The 15,804-nt window shown below is 40.2% G+C and overlaps 1 protein-coding gene and 1 pseudogene across 8 annotated transcripts in view; one reads left to right on the plus strand and one right to left on the minus strand.

The window, feature by feature from the left end:
- Positions 1 to 11,500, plus strand: part of KIF9 (kinesin family member 9) — a 51,064-nt gene extending 39,564 nt beyond the window's left edge. For all 8 annotated transcript variants that reach the window (XM_001495592.7, XM_023620531.2, XM_070237826.1 and 5 more), the window contains one exon: positions 11,094 to 11,500. In XM_001495592.7, coding sequence (XP_001495642.2) covers positions 11,094 to 11,144 — 51 coding nt within the window. In that variant the 3' untranslated portion in view covers positions 11,145 to 11,500. The remainder of the gene's footprint in view (positions 1 to 11,093) is intronic.
- A 2,224-nt stretch (positions 11,501 to 13,724) lies between these two features.
- Positions 13,725 to 14,212, minus strand: LOC111768344 (large ribosomal subunit protein P1 pseudogene; annotated as a pseudogene).
- Positions 14,213 to 15,804: the final 1,592 nt, after the last annotated feature.

A 15,804-nucleotide genomic window follows, 5' to 3' on the forward strand; every position in this document is an offset into this window, starting at 1 on the left:
TTAGCCTTATCTGTGAGCATCAAGCTTTATTAACCCTGGCCCCTGGAGGGAGGCCCAGCTCAGTGGACAGCCTTGCCCCTCTGGAAAGGTTTGCTGGAACCGAACTACTTTGGTTGGGGAAGGAGACCCTGGCCACTCTGCTCCCATGGACCCCATTGCCTCACTCCAAAGAGCTCACTCAGGATTGTTCATGAAAATCTCTCTGTGGGGAGGCAGGGCTCTCCCAGATCATTTGGGAGAGAATGGAGTAGGGGAAAGTAGGCCTAGGCAGCCCAGCTTCAAGATCATTTGACTGTGACTACCATGCAGGGGCTTCCTTCTCCAGCCACAGAGAGACCTGCCCCTGCTGGACTCAGAGGAAGGGGCACATGGTGTGAGGTAGGGGTCCAACTTTACTCCTTTGCTTGTGGATATCCAGTTTTCCCAGCACCAATTGTTGAGAAAGTGATTCTTTCTCCATTAAATTGTCTTGGCACCTTTTGTTGAAATCCAATTGACCATAAATGTGAGGGTTTATTTTTGAACTCTCACTTCTGTTCATTGATCTATATGTATCCTTATGCCAGTACTACACCATCTTGATTACTCTAGATTTGTATTTAGTTTTGAAGTTGCAAAGTATGAATCCTCCAACTTTGTTCTTTTTCAAGATTGTTTTGGCTATTCTGGGTCCCTTGCATTTCCATACAAATTTTAGGACCAGCTTGTCAATTTATGCGAAGAATCCAGCTGAATAGGGGTTGTATTGGATCTATAGATTGCTTTGGGGAGTATCACCATCTTAACAATATTAAGTCTTCAAATCTGTGAACACAGGCTATCTTTCTATTTATTTAAGTCTTAATTTCTTTCAGCGATGTTTCATAGTTTTCAAAGTGTAAGTTTTGTACCTCTTTTATTAAATTTATTTCTAAGTATTTTATTCTTTTTGATGCTATTATGATGGAATTGTTTTCTTAATTTCATTTTTGGATTGTTCATTGCATGTGTATAGAAATACATTTGATTTTTGTGTATTGATGTATTCTGTAGTCTTAAAAAACTCATTTATTAATTTGAATAATTTTTTAGTGGACTCCTTAGGATTTTCTATATACAAGATCATGGCATCTACAAATAGAAATAGTTTTACTTCTTCCTTTCCAATCTGGATACCATTTATATCTTTTTCTTTCCTAATTTCCCTGGCTAGAACCTCCAGTACAGTGTTGAATATAAGAGGTGAAAGTGGACATCCTTGTTTTATCCCTGATCTTAGGGAGAAGGTATTAATTCTTTCACCATTAAATATGATGTCAGCAGTGGGGTTTACTTAGAAAAAAGAACCTTAGAGCAATACTTCTCACCTTGTGCTGTGCGCATGAATCATCAGGCTGTTCGCATGCAGATTCTGATGCAACAGGTCTGAGGCAGAGTCTGAGATCTGCATTTCTAATAAGCTCCCAGATGATGCCCATGCTGCTCAGGCCAGGATTATGCTTTGAGTAGCATACTTTGAAGTTCTTTCTTAAAACCTTCCCTTTATCAGGTTGAAAAAGTTCTCTTCTGTACCTAAGTCATTGAGTATTTTTATCATGAAGGGATATTGGAGCCATTATCTTTTTGAATACTGCCTCCCTTTTCTTCCTTTTCTCTTTTCTAGGATTCTGATGAGATGTGTGTTAGACTTTCTCATTCCGTCCTCTCTGTCTCTTAAAATCTCTGTCATTTCTTCCAGCTCCTCTGCTCTGTCATTTCATACAGCTCCTCAGCTGTACTTTGGATAATTTATTTAGGATTCCTATTCCACTTTGTTAATGCCGTCGTGAGCTCTGTCTAAAAATTCTACTTGGTTCTCCTTCAAATATGTTTGGTCATTTTTTATAAACTCTTGTTTCATGCTCTTTTTACATCTTTGAGATATACTTTACATATGATACATTCACCCAATTAAAGTGTACAAATCAGTGAGTTTTAGTATATTCCACATCCTCTCCAACATTTGTGATTTTTTTGTCTTGGTAATTATAGCCATTCTAACAGATGTAAGATGATGTCTCATTGTAGTTTTGATTTGCATTTCCCTAATAAGTAGTGAAGTTGATCATCTTTTCCTGTGCCCGTTGGCTATCTGTATATCTTGTTTTGAAAAATGTCTGTTCATATCCTCTGCCTATTTTTTGATTGAGTTGTTTGGTTTTTTGTTGTTGAGTTTTATGAGTTCTTTATATATTTGAGAGATTAACCCCTTGTCAGATAGATGATTTGCAAGTATTTTCTTCCGTTGGTTGGTTGTCTTCTCATTTTTTTCCTGGTTTCCGTTGCCTTGCAGAAGCTCGTTAATCTGATATAGCCCCATTTGTTTATTTTTTCTTTTGTTTCCCTTGCCTGAGTAGACATGATATTTGAAAAGATGCTTCTAAGACCGATGTCGAAGAGTGTACTACCTATATTTTCTTCTAGGAGTGTTATGGTTTCACATCCTACTGTCAAGACTTTAATCTATTTTGAGTTAATTTTTGTGTATGGTGTAAGATAATGGCTTACTTTCATTTTCTTGCATGTGGCTGTCCAGTTTTCCCAACACCATTTATTGAAGAGACTTACCTTTCTCCATTGTATTTCTTGGCTCCTTTGTTGAAGATTAGCTGTCTGTAGATGTGTGGTTTTATTTCTGGGCTTTCAGTTCTGTTCCATTGATTTGTGTGTGTGTTTCTGTGCCAGTACCATGCTGTTTTGATTACTATAGCTTTGTAGTATATTTTGAAGTCAGGGATTGTGATGCCTCCAGCTTTTTTCTTTTTTCTCAGAATTGCTTTAGCTACTTGGGGCCTTTTGTTGCCCCATATGTATTTTAGGATTCCATGTTCTATTTCTGTGAGGAATGTCATTGGGATTCTGATTGGGATTGCATTGAATATGTAGATTCTTTAGGTAATATGAGCATTTTAACTATGTTTATTCTTCCAATCCACGAGCATGGAATATCTTTCCATTTCTTTCTGTCGTCATCGATTTCTTTCAATAATGTCTTACAGTTTTCATTGTATGAGTCTTTCACTTTCTTGGTTAAATTTATTCCTAGACATTTTATTCCTTTTGTTGCAAGTGTAAATTGGATTGTATTCTTGAGTTCTCTCTCTGTTAGTTCATTATTAGAGTGTAGAAACGCAACTGATTTTTGTAAGTTGGTTTTGTGCCCTGCAACTTTGCTGTAGTAGTTGATTATTTCTAACAGTTTTCTGATGGATTCTTTAGGGTTTTCTATATACAGAATTATGTCATCTGCAAACAGCAAGAGTTTCACTTCTCCCTTGCCAATTTAGATACCTTTTATTTCTTTTTCTTGCCTAATTTCTCTGGCCAAACTTCCAGTACTATGTTGAATAAGAATGGTGAGAGTGGACACCCTTGTCTTGTTCCTGTTCTCAGAGGGATGGCATTCAGTTTTTCACCATTGGGTATGGTGTTGGTTGTGGGTTTGTCATATATTGCCTTCATTACATTGAGGTACTTTCCTTCTATATCCATTTTATTGAGAGTTTTTATCATAAATGGATGTTGGATCTTGTCAAATGCTTTCTCTGCATCTAGTGAGATACTTATGTGGTTTTTACACCTCATTTTGTTAATTTGGTCTATTACATTCATTCATTTGAGGATGTTGAACCATCCCTGCATCCCTGTTATAAATCCTAGCTGATCATGGTGTATGATCCTTTCAATGTATTGCTGTATCCAGTTTGCCAATGTTTTGTTGAGAATTTTTGCATTTATGTTCATCAGCTACATTGACCTGTAATTTTCCTTCTTTGTGTTGTCCTTGTCTAGCTTAGAGATCAGGGTGATGTTGGCCTCATAGAACGAATTAGGAAGTGTTCCATCTTCATCAATTTTTTGGAATAATTTGAGAAGGATAGGTGTTAAATCTTCTTTGAATGTTTGGTAGAAAAGTCCTGGACTTTTATTTTGGGGGAGTTTTGTTTTTTTGTTTTTGTGTGTGAGGAAGATTGTCCCTGAGCTAACATCTATAGCCTATCTTCCTCTTTTTGCTTGAGGAAGAGTGGCCCTGAGCTAACATCTATGCCAATCTTCCTCTATTTTTTGTATGTGGGATGCCACCACAGCATGGCTTAATGAGTAGTGTGTAGGTCTGTGCCCAGGATCCAAACCTGCAAACACTGGGCCACTGAAGCAGAGCGTGTGTGAACTTAACCACTACACCATCAGGCCAGCCCCTTGGGGAGGTTTTTGATGACTGTCTCAATCTCTTTACTTGTGATTGGTCTAATTCAGATTCTCTATTTCTTCTTGATTCAGTTTTAGGAGGTTGTATGAATCTAAGAATTTACCCATTTCTTCTAGATTGTCCATTTTTTTGGCATATAGTTTTTAATAGTATTCTTTTATAATCCTTTGTATTTCTGTGGTATCCATTGTAATTTCTCCTTTTTCTAATTTTATCTATTGGAGAGTTCTCTCCTTTTTTTTTTAGTGAATCTGGCTAAGGGTTTGTCAATTTTGTTTATCTTCTCAAAGAACCAGCTCTTCGTTTCATTGATCCTATCTACTGTTTTTTTTTGTTGTTGTTCCAATTTCATTTATTTCTGCTCTAATTTTTATTATTTCCCTCCTTCTGCTGACTTTGGGCTTTGTCTGTTCTTCTTTTTCTAGTTCTGTTAGATGCAGTTTAAGATTACTTACTTAAGATTTGTCTTGTTTGTTAAGATGGGCCTATATTGCTATGAATTTCCCTCTTAGGACCACTTTTGCTGCATCCCATATGAATTTGTATGATGTATTTTCATTTTCAGTTGTCTCCAGATAGTTTTTAATTTCTCCTTTAATTTCTTCAATGATTCATTGGTTGTTCAGAAGCATGTTGTTTAGTCTTCACATATTTGTCCTTTTCCCAGCTTTTTTATTGTAGTTTATTTCTAGTTTCATGGCATTATAGTTGGAAAAGATGCTTGATATGATTTAAATCTTCTTAAATTTATTCAAGCTTGCCTTGTTTCCCAACATATGGTCTATCTTTGAGGGTGATCCATGTGCACTTGAGAAGAATATGTATTCTGTTGCTTTTGTATGGAGTGTTCTATATATATATATAGACCATATATATATCTGGTCTAGTTTTTCATTTAATTCCATTATTTCTTTGTTGAATTTCTGTCTGGATGATCTATCTATTGATGTAAGTGGGGTGTTAAGGTCCCCTACTATTGTTGTTTTGCTGTTAATTTCTCCTTTTAGGTCTGTAAATAGTTATTTTATGTACTTTGACACTCCTGTGTTAGGTGCATATGTATTTATAAGTGTTATGTCCTCTTGGTGGAGTGTCCCTTTAATCATTATATACTGCCCCTCTTTATCTCTCATTGTCCCTTTCATCTTAAAGTCTACTTTATCTGATATAAGTATAGCAGCACCTGCTTTCTTTTCCATTAGCTTGGAGTATCATTTTCCATCCCTTCATTCTAAGCCTGTGTTTGTCTTTACAGCTGAGATGTGTTTCCTGGTAGCAGCATATTCTGGGGTCTTGTTTTTTAATCCACTCAGCCACTCTGTGTCTTTTGGTTGGAGAATTCAATTCATTTACGTTTACAGTGATTATTGATACATGAGGGCTTAGTAGTGCCATGTTATCACTTGTTTTCTGGTTGTTCTGTATTTCTCTTGTTTTTCGTCCTATGTATTTCCAACTGCCGATTCAGTTTGGTGGTTTGCTATGATGGATTTCTCAGTTTTCTCGTTATTAATCATTTGTGTCTCTGTTTTGATTTTTTGTTTAGTAGTTATCATGAAGTCTGTATAAAGATCTCGTAGATGAGACAGACCATTTTCTGATAGCCTCTTGTGACCTTAGCCTGAGCAGTTTCCATCCCTCTCCTCTTCCCCATCTAAGTCATTGTTGTCACAACTTATTCTGTTTTGTGTTGTGAGTTTGTGATTAAAGTGAAGTGACTATAGTTATTTTTAATGCTTTCCTTCCCATTTATCTTTACTGTTATAATTGAGTGTTTGCTAACCTGTTCTGATAGAGAGCTGCCGTTTTCTGATTTTGTCTAGTTATCTCCTTGCTCAAGGCTTTGAAAACCCTTTTTTTTTTTCAGATATGAGCGCATTCTTGATCGTTTCTTGTAGGGGGAACATTGTGGCAATGAACTCTCTCAGCTTTTGTTTACCTGGGAAAGTTTTTTTGTATAATGTTGGGGTTTTTTTGTTTTTACTTATTTATCTATTTTTGAGGAAGATTAGCCCTGAGCTAACACTGCTGCCAACCCTCCTCTTTTTTGCTGAGGAAGACTGGCCCTGAGCTAACATTCGTGCCCATCTTCCTCTACTTTATACGTGGGACACCTGCCATGCATGGCTTGCCAAGAGGTGCGTAGGTCCTCACCTGGGATCTGCACTGGCGAACCCCAGGCCACAAAAGTGGAACATGTGAACTTAACCACTGTGCCACTGGGCCAGCCCCTATCTGGGAAAGTTTTTATTTCTCCATCGTATCTGAAGCATAGTTTCACTGGATAGAATATTCTCCGTTCAAAGTTTTTGTATTTCAGTATTTGAATATTTCAGTCCACTGTCTCCTAGCCTGTAAGATTTTTGCTGAGAATTTCACTGAAAGCCTGATAGGGGTTCCTTTGTAGGTTATTTTCTTCTGTCTTGCTGCCCTTAATATTTTTTCCTTGTCATTGACTTTTGCCAGTTTTACTAATATATTCCTTGGAGAAGGTTTTTTTACATTGGTGTAAGTAGGAGTTCTCTTAGCTTCATTTATGTGTTTGGTAAGTTCAAGTCCAAGTTTGGTAAGTTCTCAGCTATTCTTTCTTTCTTTTTTTTTTTTTAAAAAAATCAGCACCTGAGCTAACAACTGTTGCCAATCTTCTTTTTTTTTTTTTCTGCTTTTTCTCCCAAAATCCCCCCAGCACATAGCTGTATAATTTAGTTGTGGGTCCTTCTAGTTGTGGCATGTGGGATGCTGCCTCAACATGGCCTTGTGAGTGGTGCCATGTCTGTGCCCAGGATCCAAACCAGAGAAACCCTGAGCCGCCTAAGCAGAGTGCACAAACTTAACCACTCATCCATGGGGCCAGCCCATCAGCTCTTATTTCTTTGAAGAAGCTCTCTGCTCCATTCTCCCTCTCCTCTACCTCTAGAATACCCATAATCCTTATGTTGCATTTCCTGATTGAGTCAGATATTTCTTGGAGAATTTCTTCATTTATTTTTAGTGTTAGTTCTCTCTCTACTTCTTCACCTGAAACATGTCTATATTTCTGTCCTCTAAATTACTAATTCTGTCCTCCATAATATCAGCTCTGTTTTTTAAGGATTCCAAATTTTAAAAAATCTCATCCATTGTGTTCTTCATCTCCAACATTTCTGATTGGGTTTTTTGTTTGGTTGTTTCAATTTATTTTGTGAAGAATTCCCTCTGCTCATTAATTTTATTCCTGAATTCATTGAACTGTTTTTCTGAGTTTTCTTGTAACTTGTTGAGCTTCTTTATGATAACTATTTTGAATTCTCTGTCATTTACACTGTAAATTTCTGCGACTTCAGGATTGGTTTCTGGTTACTTGTCATTTTCCTTCTGGTCTGGAGAGTTAATATATTTCTTCATGTTGTTTGATGGGGTGGACTTTTGCCATTGCATAGTGGTAGTATCTGGTTGAGGATTCCACCTGTCACCACTGAGGAGGCAGGGGCTGTGTTTGCTGAGCCTGCCACACCCCCTGGCAATTGTACCAGTCTGTTGGAAGCTGTGCTGATATGGCTTTCTGTGTCTGGCTGCTGCTGCTTTACACACATAGGCACAGGTGCTTTAGCAGAGATCCCCTGCTCTGGCTGACCAGAGCTGATGTGCCAGGTGGGATGAGGGGAGAGGGGACACCTTCTTTTACACCCACATTCCCATTCTGCATTCACTGGCTCCCTGCTTGGGCTGATCAGCTTGGGAGGGTGCCCTTGGGGTTGCTTACCTGCCTTGCTGTGGAGCATTCCCACAGGCTGGGAGGCAACTCCAAGAGTGAAGGTGTTCTCATGGAGGGCTGCCTTTTCTCCCTTCTCCTCTCAGAGTTGTGCACTGACTGCCACTTGGGATCCTGCACCTTAGATTGCTGCTGCTGGGGAGGGAGAGGAGATCTGCATACCTCCTTCCACTGCCTCCCCGGGGGTCCAGCACTACCACCTTCAGATGTATGGCTGTGTGGATCTCTCAGACATCTATTGTGTTGTGTGGATGTCCTCTGTTGATTTATGAATGTCCATTTTGTTGTATGTTAGGGGGGAGAGACTAAGAGAAGAGCTCACTCTGCCATGATGCTGATGTCACTTCTCTCTTCCTCTTTTTATAAGGGCACTAATCCCATCATGAGAGCTCCACCCTCATGACTTCATCTACACCTAATTACCTCCCAAAGGTCCCACCTCTAAATACCATCACATTGAGGATCAAGGCTTCACCATAAGTGTTTCAGGGGAACACAAACATTCAGTACATAATAGGAGGCACTTGATCTTGCTTTGTTCATTATTGATGAGGTTAATTTTCCTCAGTTGGTTAAGGTCATCCTGCATTTTGAATAAGAGGACCAAAGGTCTTTGGTTTTAGAGAAAGACCTTCAAAAATCTTATTGCTTATTGTAAGTTATTTTAAACTTGCTTCAACTGGCATAAATTACTTCAAGATCATAAAACAGGTAAACCAAAATGATTTGCATGGTTAGTACCATGAATTTCTCTCTTTATATTCCAGATAAACCTTGCATTTTCTTTATTTACTTTCAAAGTCTCAGATAAACATTTCAATTATAAATCATTCAACAGAGAAATCTTGCATTTCTGCAAGTCTATATTATATTCTCCTGCCATCCCTCAATCTCTGGAAGAGCTCTCTGCATTGAACATTTTTTATGTTTAAGACATGCCCATGAACAAACTTTTTATGCAGATGTTGCATTTGAACCATTCTATCTTCTATTCATTTAAACCTTTCATATACATTTTTATATATGAAATATATTGGATCAGATTTTTCAAGGCCAAATGTTTCCCATTTTATTGAATCTCCCTCATAGTGGCTTTTATCCATGTGTGTGTATGTGTGTTTAAATCATAAGTTCGTATTTGATTAACCTTAAGCTCTAAGAGTTCTGAGTGCATAAGCTGCAATTAGTTTCCTCCTGAAAAGGTTTTCGCTTGCTTTTGTGGTTAGCCGCAGGACATTACCAATGCAGGAACATTTTAAACTCCTTCAAGAATTCCAACTTGGTAAGGGATTAATATCCAGGATATATAGAGAACTCCTAAAACTCAACACCCAAGAAACAAAACTCTGTTCAAAAATGGGCAAAAGATTTGAATAGACATTTCTCCAAAGAATATATACAAATGGACAATAAGCACATGAAAAGATGTTCAACATTACAGGTCATTAGAGAAATGCAAATCAAAACTGTAGTGAGATACCAACTTACATCCATTAGGATGGCTGCTGTCAAAAAAACAGAAAATAACAAGTGTTGACAAGGATGTAGAACAATTGGAAACTTTATGTGCTGTTGGTAGGATTGTAAAATGGTACCACCACTAAGTGAAATAAGCCTGTCACAAAAAGACAAATACTATATGATTCCACTTACATGAGATGCTTAGAGTAGTCAAAATCATACAGACAGGAAATAGAATGGTGATTGGCAGGGTCTGGGTGAATGGGGAGTTATTGTTTAATGGGTATGGAGTTTCAGTTTGGGATGTTGAAAAGAGTTATGGAGATGGATGGTGGTGATGGTTGTGCAACATTATGAGTGTATTTAATACCACTGAACTGTACACTTAAAATGGGTAAGATGGTAAATTTTATGTTATATGTATTTTACCACATTAAAAAAATTGAAAAAAAATGGTACAGTTGCTGTGGAAAACAGTATGGTGGTTTCTCAAAAAATTAAAAATAGAATTACCATATGATCCAGCAATTCTACTTCTGTGTATGTGCCCCAAAGAATTGAAAGCAGGGTCCCAAAGAGATGTTTGTACACCCATGTTCCTAGCAGTATTATTCATGATAGCTAAAATGTGGAAGCAACCCAAGTGTCCATCAATAGATGAATGGATAAGCAAAAGGTATAAATGTACAACAGGATATTATTCAGCCTCAAAAAGGGAGGAAATTCTGACACATGCTACAACAAGGAGGAATCTTGAGGTCATTATATTAAATGAAATCAGCCACTCATACACACACGAAAACAAATACTATATGATTCCACTTATATGAGGTACTTAGAGTAGTCAAAATCTTAGACAGAAAATAGGATGGTGGTTGTCAGGGGCTGGAGTGTGGGGGAATGAGGAGTTATTGTTTAGTGGGTATAGAGTTTCAGTTTTACCAATGAAAAGAGTTATGGAGATGGATGGTGGTGATGATTATACAACATTATGAATATATTTAATATCACTGAAATGTACATGTAAAAATAGTTAAGATGGTAAATTTTATATTATGTGTATTTTACTACAGTAAAAAAATTGGGGGAAGAAAGCCCCCAGCTTAATGTGGGAGCGTCAATTTCAGTTCCCCCATCATGTGGGAAATCTAGGATTCATCTCCACATTCCAAGTTGGTTTTAGCATTTGCTACTTTACTGCCTGCTGTTTCTGTTTCAGCTCACTTTTTCCATCTGCTTTCTGAGAGCCTAGTCATGCATTAAATGGGTAGAGTTCATGAACATCTAGTTGATTTGCAGAGGCAGGGCCCTTCGGAGTAACATGGGCCCCCACCCCTCTGGAGATTCTTTTCTTTTTGAACCTGATTCTTGTCAGAAACTTTCAAGTAGACCTTTGAAATATGAATGTCTCCTTTTAAAATGACTGCCATACCATTGTAAAACAGTTTTACACACTTTCTTTAGGATGAAAGAATGAAAGGGATTGATTGAAACATTATTTCTCATAGAAGTGGAGCTAGTCAAAGGGAATCCTTGTCCCAAAACTGAGATGTTTGCAGAAAGAATGATGGGATGGATGTAAGTGGCATGGCTTCTGAGTCTCTGTTAAGTCCGTACCTCCTAATCAATTCTTGTTTTCTCTTCTATGTCAAGCACAAATATTTGAAAACCATGATGGGTCTCCAGCAGACACAGAGAAAATAAAGACTCATTGCCAGTGCCTTGAAGGACAAGACCCCCAGCAACTCCTGCCTGCTCTAGTGGAGCTGCTAAACCACCTGCTCAGAGCTCCAACCACTCTGCTCCAAGGCTGGGGCCCAGCCCAGAACACACAATGACCTGCCTGCCGGGAGGAACGTCCTTCAAAGGACACCCTTGCTTATCTTCTCAGAATACTTTTGGTTTCAGTTTACTGGCTTTGGTGCAGGGATAGGATAAAATCACTTTCTAGTCTGGACTTTTAGTGCTCATCCAAGAACTTTATTTCCTGTCTGTGAGGATGTCTTCCCTGTGTACAGGTGGGGTCAGAATTGAGTCCCCAGTAAAAAAGTGAAAAAGTAGCTCAGCCAGGCTCCTCCTGGCAGGCCTTTGTCCCACTTGTCAGCTTCTTTCCTTTCCTGAATGGACATCCTTGGGGTGAGCTGGGTCTGAGGAACCCTGGTTTTCACAGCTCCCTCAGACTGTAGGTCCTCTCAGGGCATCCTCTCTGTGTTCCTGAGCCAGTGAAGGCAAGAGGCCCTCATTCCTTAGTAACCAGGAGAGGATTGGGTCTCGGTTTAAATGGCTGAAAGGCCACCATTCTTTTTTTTTTCATCTTGAAGTAAGAAGAGGCTTCAGATGAGAGCAGTCCTACCATGAAGTTTGCAGCAAGAGCCCCACAGTGTGAGGCTGTCTGGCAAGGAGATTGCAGAACCTGCACCAGAAGGAAGGTTGAACTAAATGACATCCGCCAGTGAAAGACCCTGTGATTCTGTTCTTCAGTCCATCAGTGAGCAGATGGATAGTTTTGTTGAAGAGACAAAGGAGGCTTCTCTTAAGGTCTCTGCTGTCTCTGCTGTCCAGACCCTTTCTCTTTCATGGACTGATACATGATGTCCTGACACAGCTTTTAGGGACTCCTGCTACACCAAGGTTTCCTAGGGCAGCTTTGAAGTCCCCCGACTTCACTCCCCTAGGTGACATACACAGGGACTGTCACTGACCAGCACTAATGGTGTGCACACAGCTGTGTTGTGAGTCCTCATGTTTCCTTTGGTTGTGGCCAAACAGGCAGGTCTGCCCAGGCTCTGCTGCTCACCTTGCCAGCTATTGCAGGGCTTAGGCAGAGAGTTCTGATTCTTTCTTTTCTTGGCTGTGCCTCCCTTACTGGGACTTTTTTGGGGTTCCTGGGTCTTTGGGGCATCTCAGGAAATAGGACATAACCAACAGAGGGTGCATCATCTTGTTGGGGCCAGGGGAAGCAGCCATTTGTGGCATTATCAATCCCCTTTCCCTTCATTCCCCATCACTGGCTAGAATGGCATGTGGCATTCTGGACATCCTTCCATAGAATTTCTGGACAGCCAGTCTTGAGGCCTGCTGGTTGGGGCAAGCTGGGCCTCTCTTGTGGTGGTTGGTCACTCTAGCTCATTCATCACCACATAGGCCTCTCTGGTCAGTTCTGGCACAAACTGAAACAAGTAATCATCAGGGTGGAGAAAGCCACAGGAATAAGCCAGGATGGTGCTCGGTAGATCACTGTCCACACAAATTCCTCACAGGAGCAGATGCTTCCAACATGACAGGGAGCTAGGGGGCATCATGTCCAGTCAGGTAAGCCTGTTCTAGAAAATAGTTCCTGCTGAGCTAATCTGACCATCAAAATCACCCCTGAAGGGACTTCCAATTCCATCAATGTGACAGATAAAATAACCTGAAAACACTCATACTGCAAACAGAGATGCTGGCTGAAGTATGACAGTCCTTTAAATGCAAGGCTAAATTAGCAGGAAAGAAGAGGAACTGCCAGGAGCTAGAGAACTGAAAACCAGAGTGGTCCGTGTGTGAAGTGGCTGTGGCAGCTAGAGATGGGTAGAAGGTGTGTGAGTAGATTGCTTCTCTTGAGCGTTAATGTCCACATAAGTATGAGAGATAAGACTTTGGCCCACTCCCTATAAGAAGTTGGAAATGGGACCCCCTGCATAAAACTGGCACCCTGACACCCTGAAGGCTTCATCCTTGATGAAGAGGTGAGCTGGAAAAAGTTCCCCCACTGGCATGGAGAAATAACAAGGAAACTTTCCCAGAGATAAGAGGGAACAGGTCCTGTGAGAATTTGCAACCACGCACAGGATTGAGATGCAAATTTATACTGTGTGGTCCAGGAACCAAAAGGCTGAGAAATTAGCATAAAAATCACCCCAAGTCTGTAGAACCAAATAAAAAAATCTACATACTGTTTACCTAGCTACACAGCATTCCCACAAAGCCCTAGTAAACATGAGCTCCAAAGATTAAAACACACACACGTGTGTGCATGTGCACATGCGTGCACAAAAACAACTTATCATGTGGAGGTACAATGAAAGCAGGATCAGACTTATAAGAGCTTCAGATAACAAATTACTCGATAAAGATTGTACTGTATATATATGTTTTACATAAAGACAAAAGTAGGAATCAAAAATATGATAAAGGCTATCAAAATAGATCACAGATTTTTTTAAAAGCAGAGTCTCTAGGAATGAAAAAAATGTATTTCTTTTTTTGAGAATTCAGCTTTTTATTGAACATGTTACAAGAGGTTTAGTCAAAAAGACCAAAGCCCATGTCATCATCAGACTCCTCAATTCTTCTTTCTTGGCTTCCACTTTCTTCTCCTCAGCTGGGGCAGCAGTGGTGGAGGGGGCAGGACCTCCTGCTGGTCCAGCACCAGCTCCTGGGGCGGGTCCACCAGCTCCTACACTGCATATGAGGCTGCTGATGGTGACATTGGCCAGGGCCTTTGCGAACAAGCCTGGCCAGAAAGGTTCAACATTTACACCAGCTGCTTTAATGAGAGCGTTGATTTTATCCTCCATGACCATCACCTGATCGTCCATCAGCAGGATGAGGGCCGGGTAGATGCAGGCAAGCTCCAACTCAGAGGCCATGGTGCTAGTGCTGCCGGGTACGGTGCTAGTCGCTGGGTGAAGTGAGGCCCTCACCCCAGTGCAGCCTTAGCTTCCTCGGAAGGACCAAGCACCTTAGCAGCAGCTGAGGAAAGCAAGAAAATGTATTTCTAAAAGTTCAAACGACAGACTAGAAACAGTGAGAGAGAGAGAATGACCTGGATGTTGGATCTGAAAAAATTGCCTGGAATTTTAGCATAGAGTGATGAAGAGGAGAAAATCCGAAAGCATGGATAAGAGACATGGTGGGCAGATTGAGAAGATCGAGTATACGTCTAATCACAGATCCAGAGGAGATAATAGGGAAATCACTCTTGGTAATCTCATCCAGTCTCATGGCTTTAAACATCATCTGTATGCCAACTTTCAGTTTTATCCATCTAGCCTGGACTGCTCTCTTGAGCTCCAAACCTGTATAGCCAACTGCTAACCTGGCATCTCCACTTGAATGTCTTTTAAGACTCCTACAAATCAACATGTTTAAAACTAAGTGCCTAATTGCCCCCCAAATATGCTCCATCCACAGCCTCCTTTATCTCGGCCCAATTGCTCAGGCTAAAGTCCTTAGTTTGTACTTCACTCCTCTCTTCCTCTCATGTCCCACAGCAAACCTGTCAAGAAATTTAGCAGACGTTGCCTTCCTACTACATTAATAATCTGACCATTTCTCACCACTTCTATTGTCTCTACCCTGATCTAAGCCACTATCATCTCTTGCCTGGATGTTGCGATAGCTTCCTAACTGTGTCCTTGCTTCCTCCCTTGCTTTCATATAGTCAGTCTATTTCCTGAACGGCAGCCTCGTCGATCCTTTTCAAATATGTTAGATCACATCACACCTCTTCTCAAACTCTTAATGGCTCCTGTTTCTCTCAGAGTGAAACCCAAGTCCTTAAAACAGCTCACAAGACCCTACACGATCTTGCCTCCTGAGACTTTACTTTCGTCTCCTGTCCCTTGGGCACTCTGTTCTGGCCACATGGGCCTCCTTACTGTTCTGGCACTGGCTGATCCCTCTCCTGAATTATTCTTCCCCCAGATGTCCACGTGGCTCACTCCCTCACTTCCTTCGAGTCTTGGCTTAAATGTTATTTTCAGTAGCAGAGGCTGTGGTACCTGATCGTAGTCCCTTGTACTTGCCATTCCTGCTAATGGCTTCCTACTGAAAGCACCTGCAACCTTCTACATACAGCCTTTCTCAGCCATAGGTAGTGATCTGCTGCTGAGTGGGCCCAAATGCCAGAGAGTTAGCACCTTTAGGAGCAACCCTCAGCCAATGAGTCAGTGGATGAGTACCCCAACCTTCTCTCCCTTGGGTGGGGCAACCCTGAAGCATGTTCTCGACTATTTCTGTTGACTTCCCAATATAAAATACACTCACATATACAAAAATGGAACAAAAAAAAAGTTGCTATATTAAGTTAGTGGGATCGTCAATGAAATAATATTCTAAAATATTTAAAGTTGCTTTAATAATGCTATATAAGTTTTAGTAACACATATTATAAAAGTATAATGAAAAAGATAAGATTGAACCAATATAGCACCCAAGATTTCTTTCTAAAATTCTGAGATTCCAGGTAGGACAAAGAGCTCCAGATAATCCTGCCTGTCTTCCGTGATCTTTAATCTGAAGGGCTCAGACAGCTCTGTTGCTATTTCCTCTGGCATTGCATGGAGGTTTGAATCCATTTGCCCCACCAACAGCTGGGCCC

This window comes from Equus caballus, chromosome 16, assembly GCF_041296265.1.
Source record: "Equus caballus isolate H_3958 breed thoroughbred chromosome 16, TB-T2T, whole genome shotgun sequence".
NCBI classification, from domain to species: Eukaryota; Metazoa; Chordata; class Mammalia; order Perissodactyla; family Equidae; genus Equus; species Equus caballus.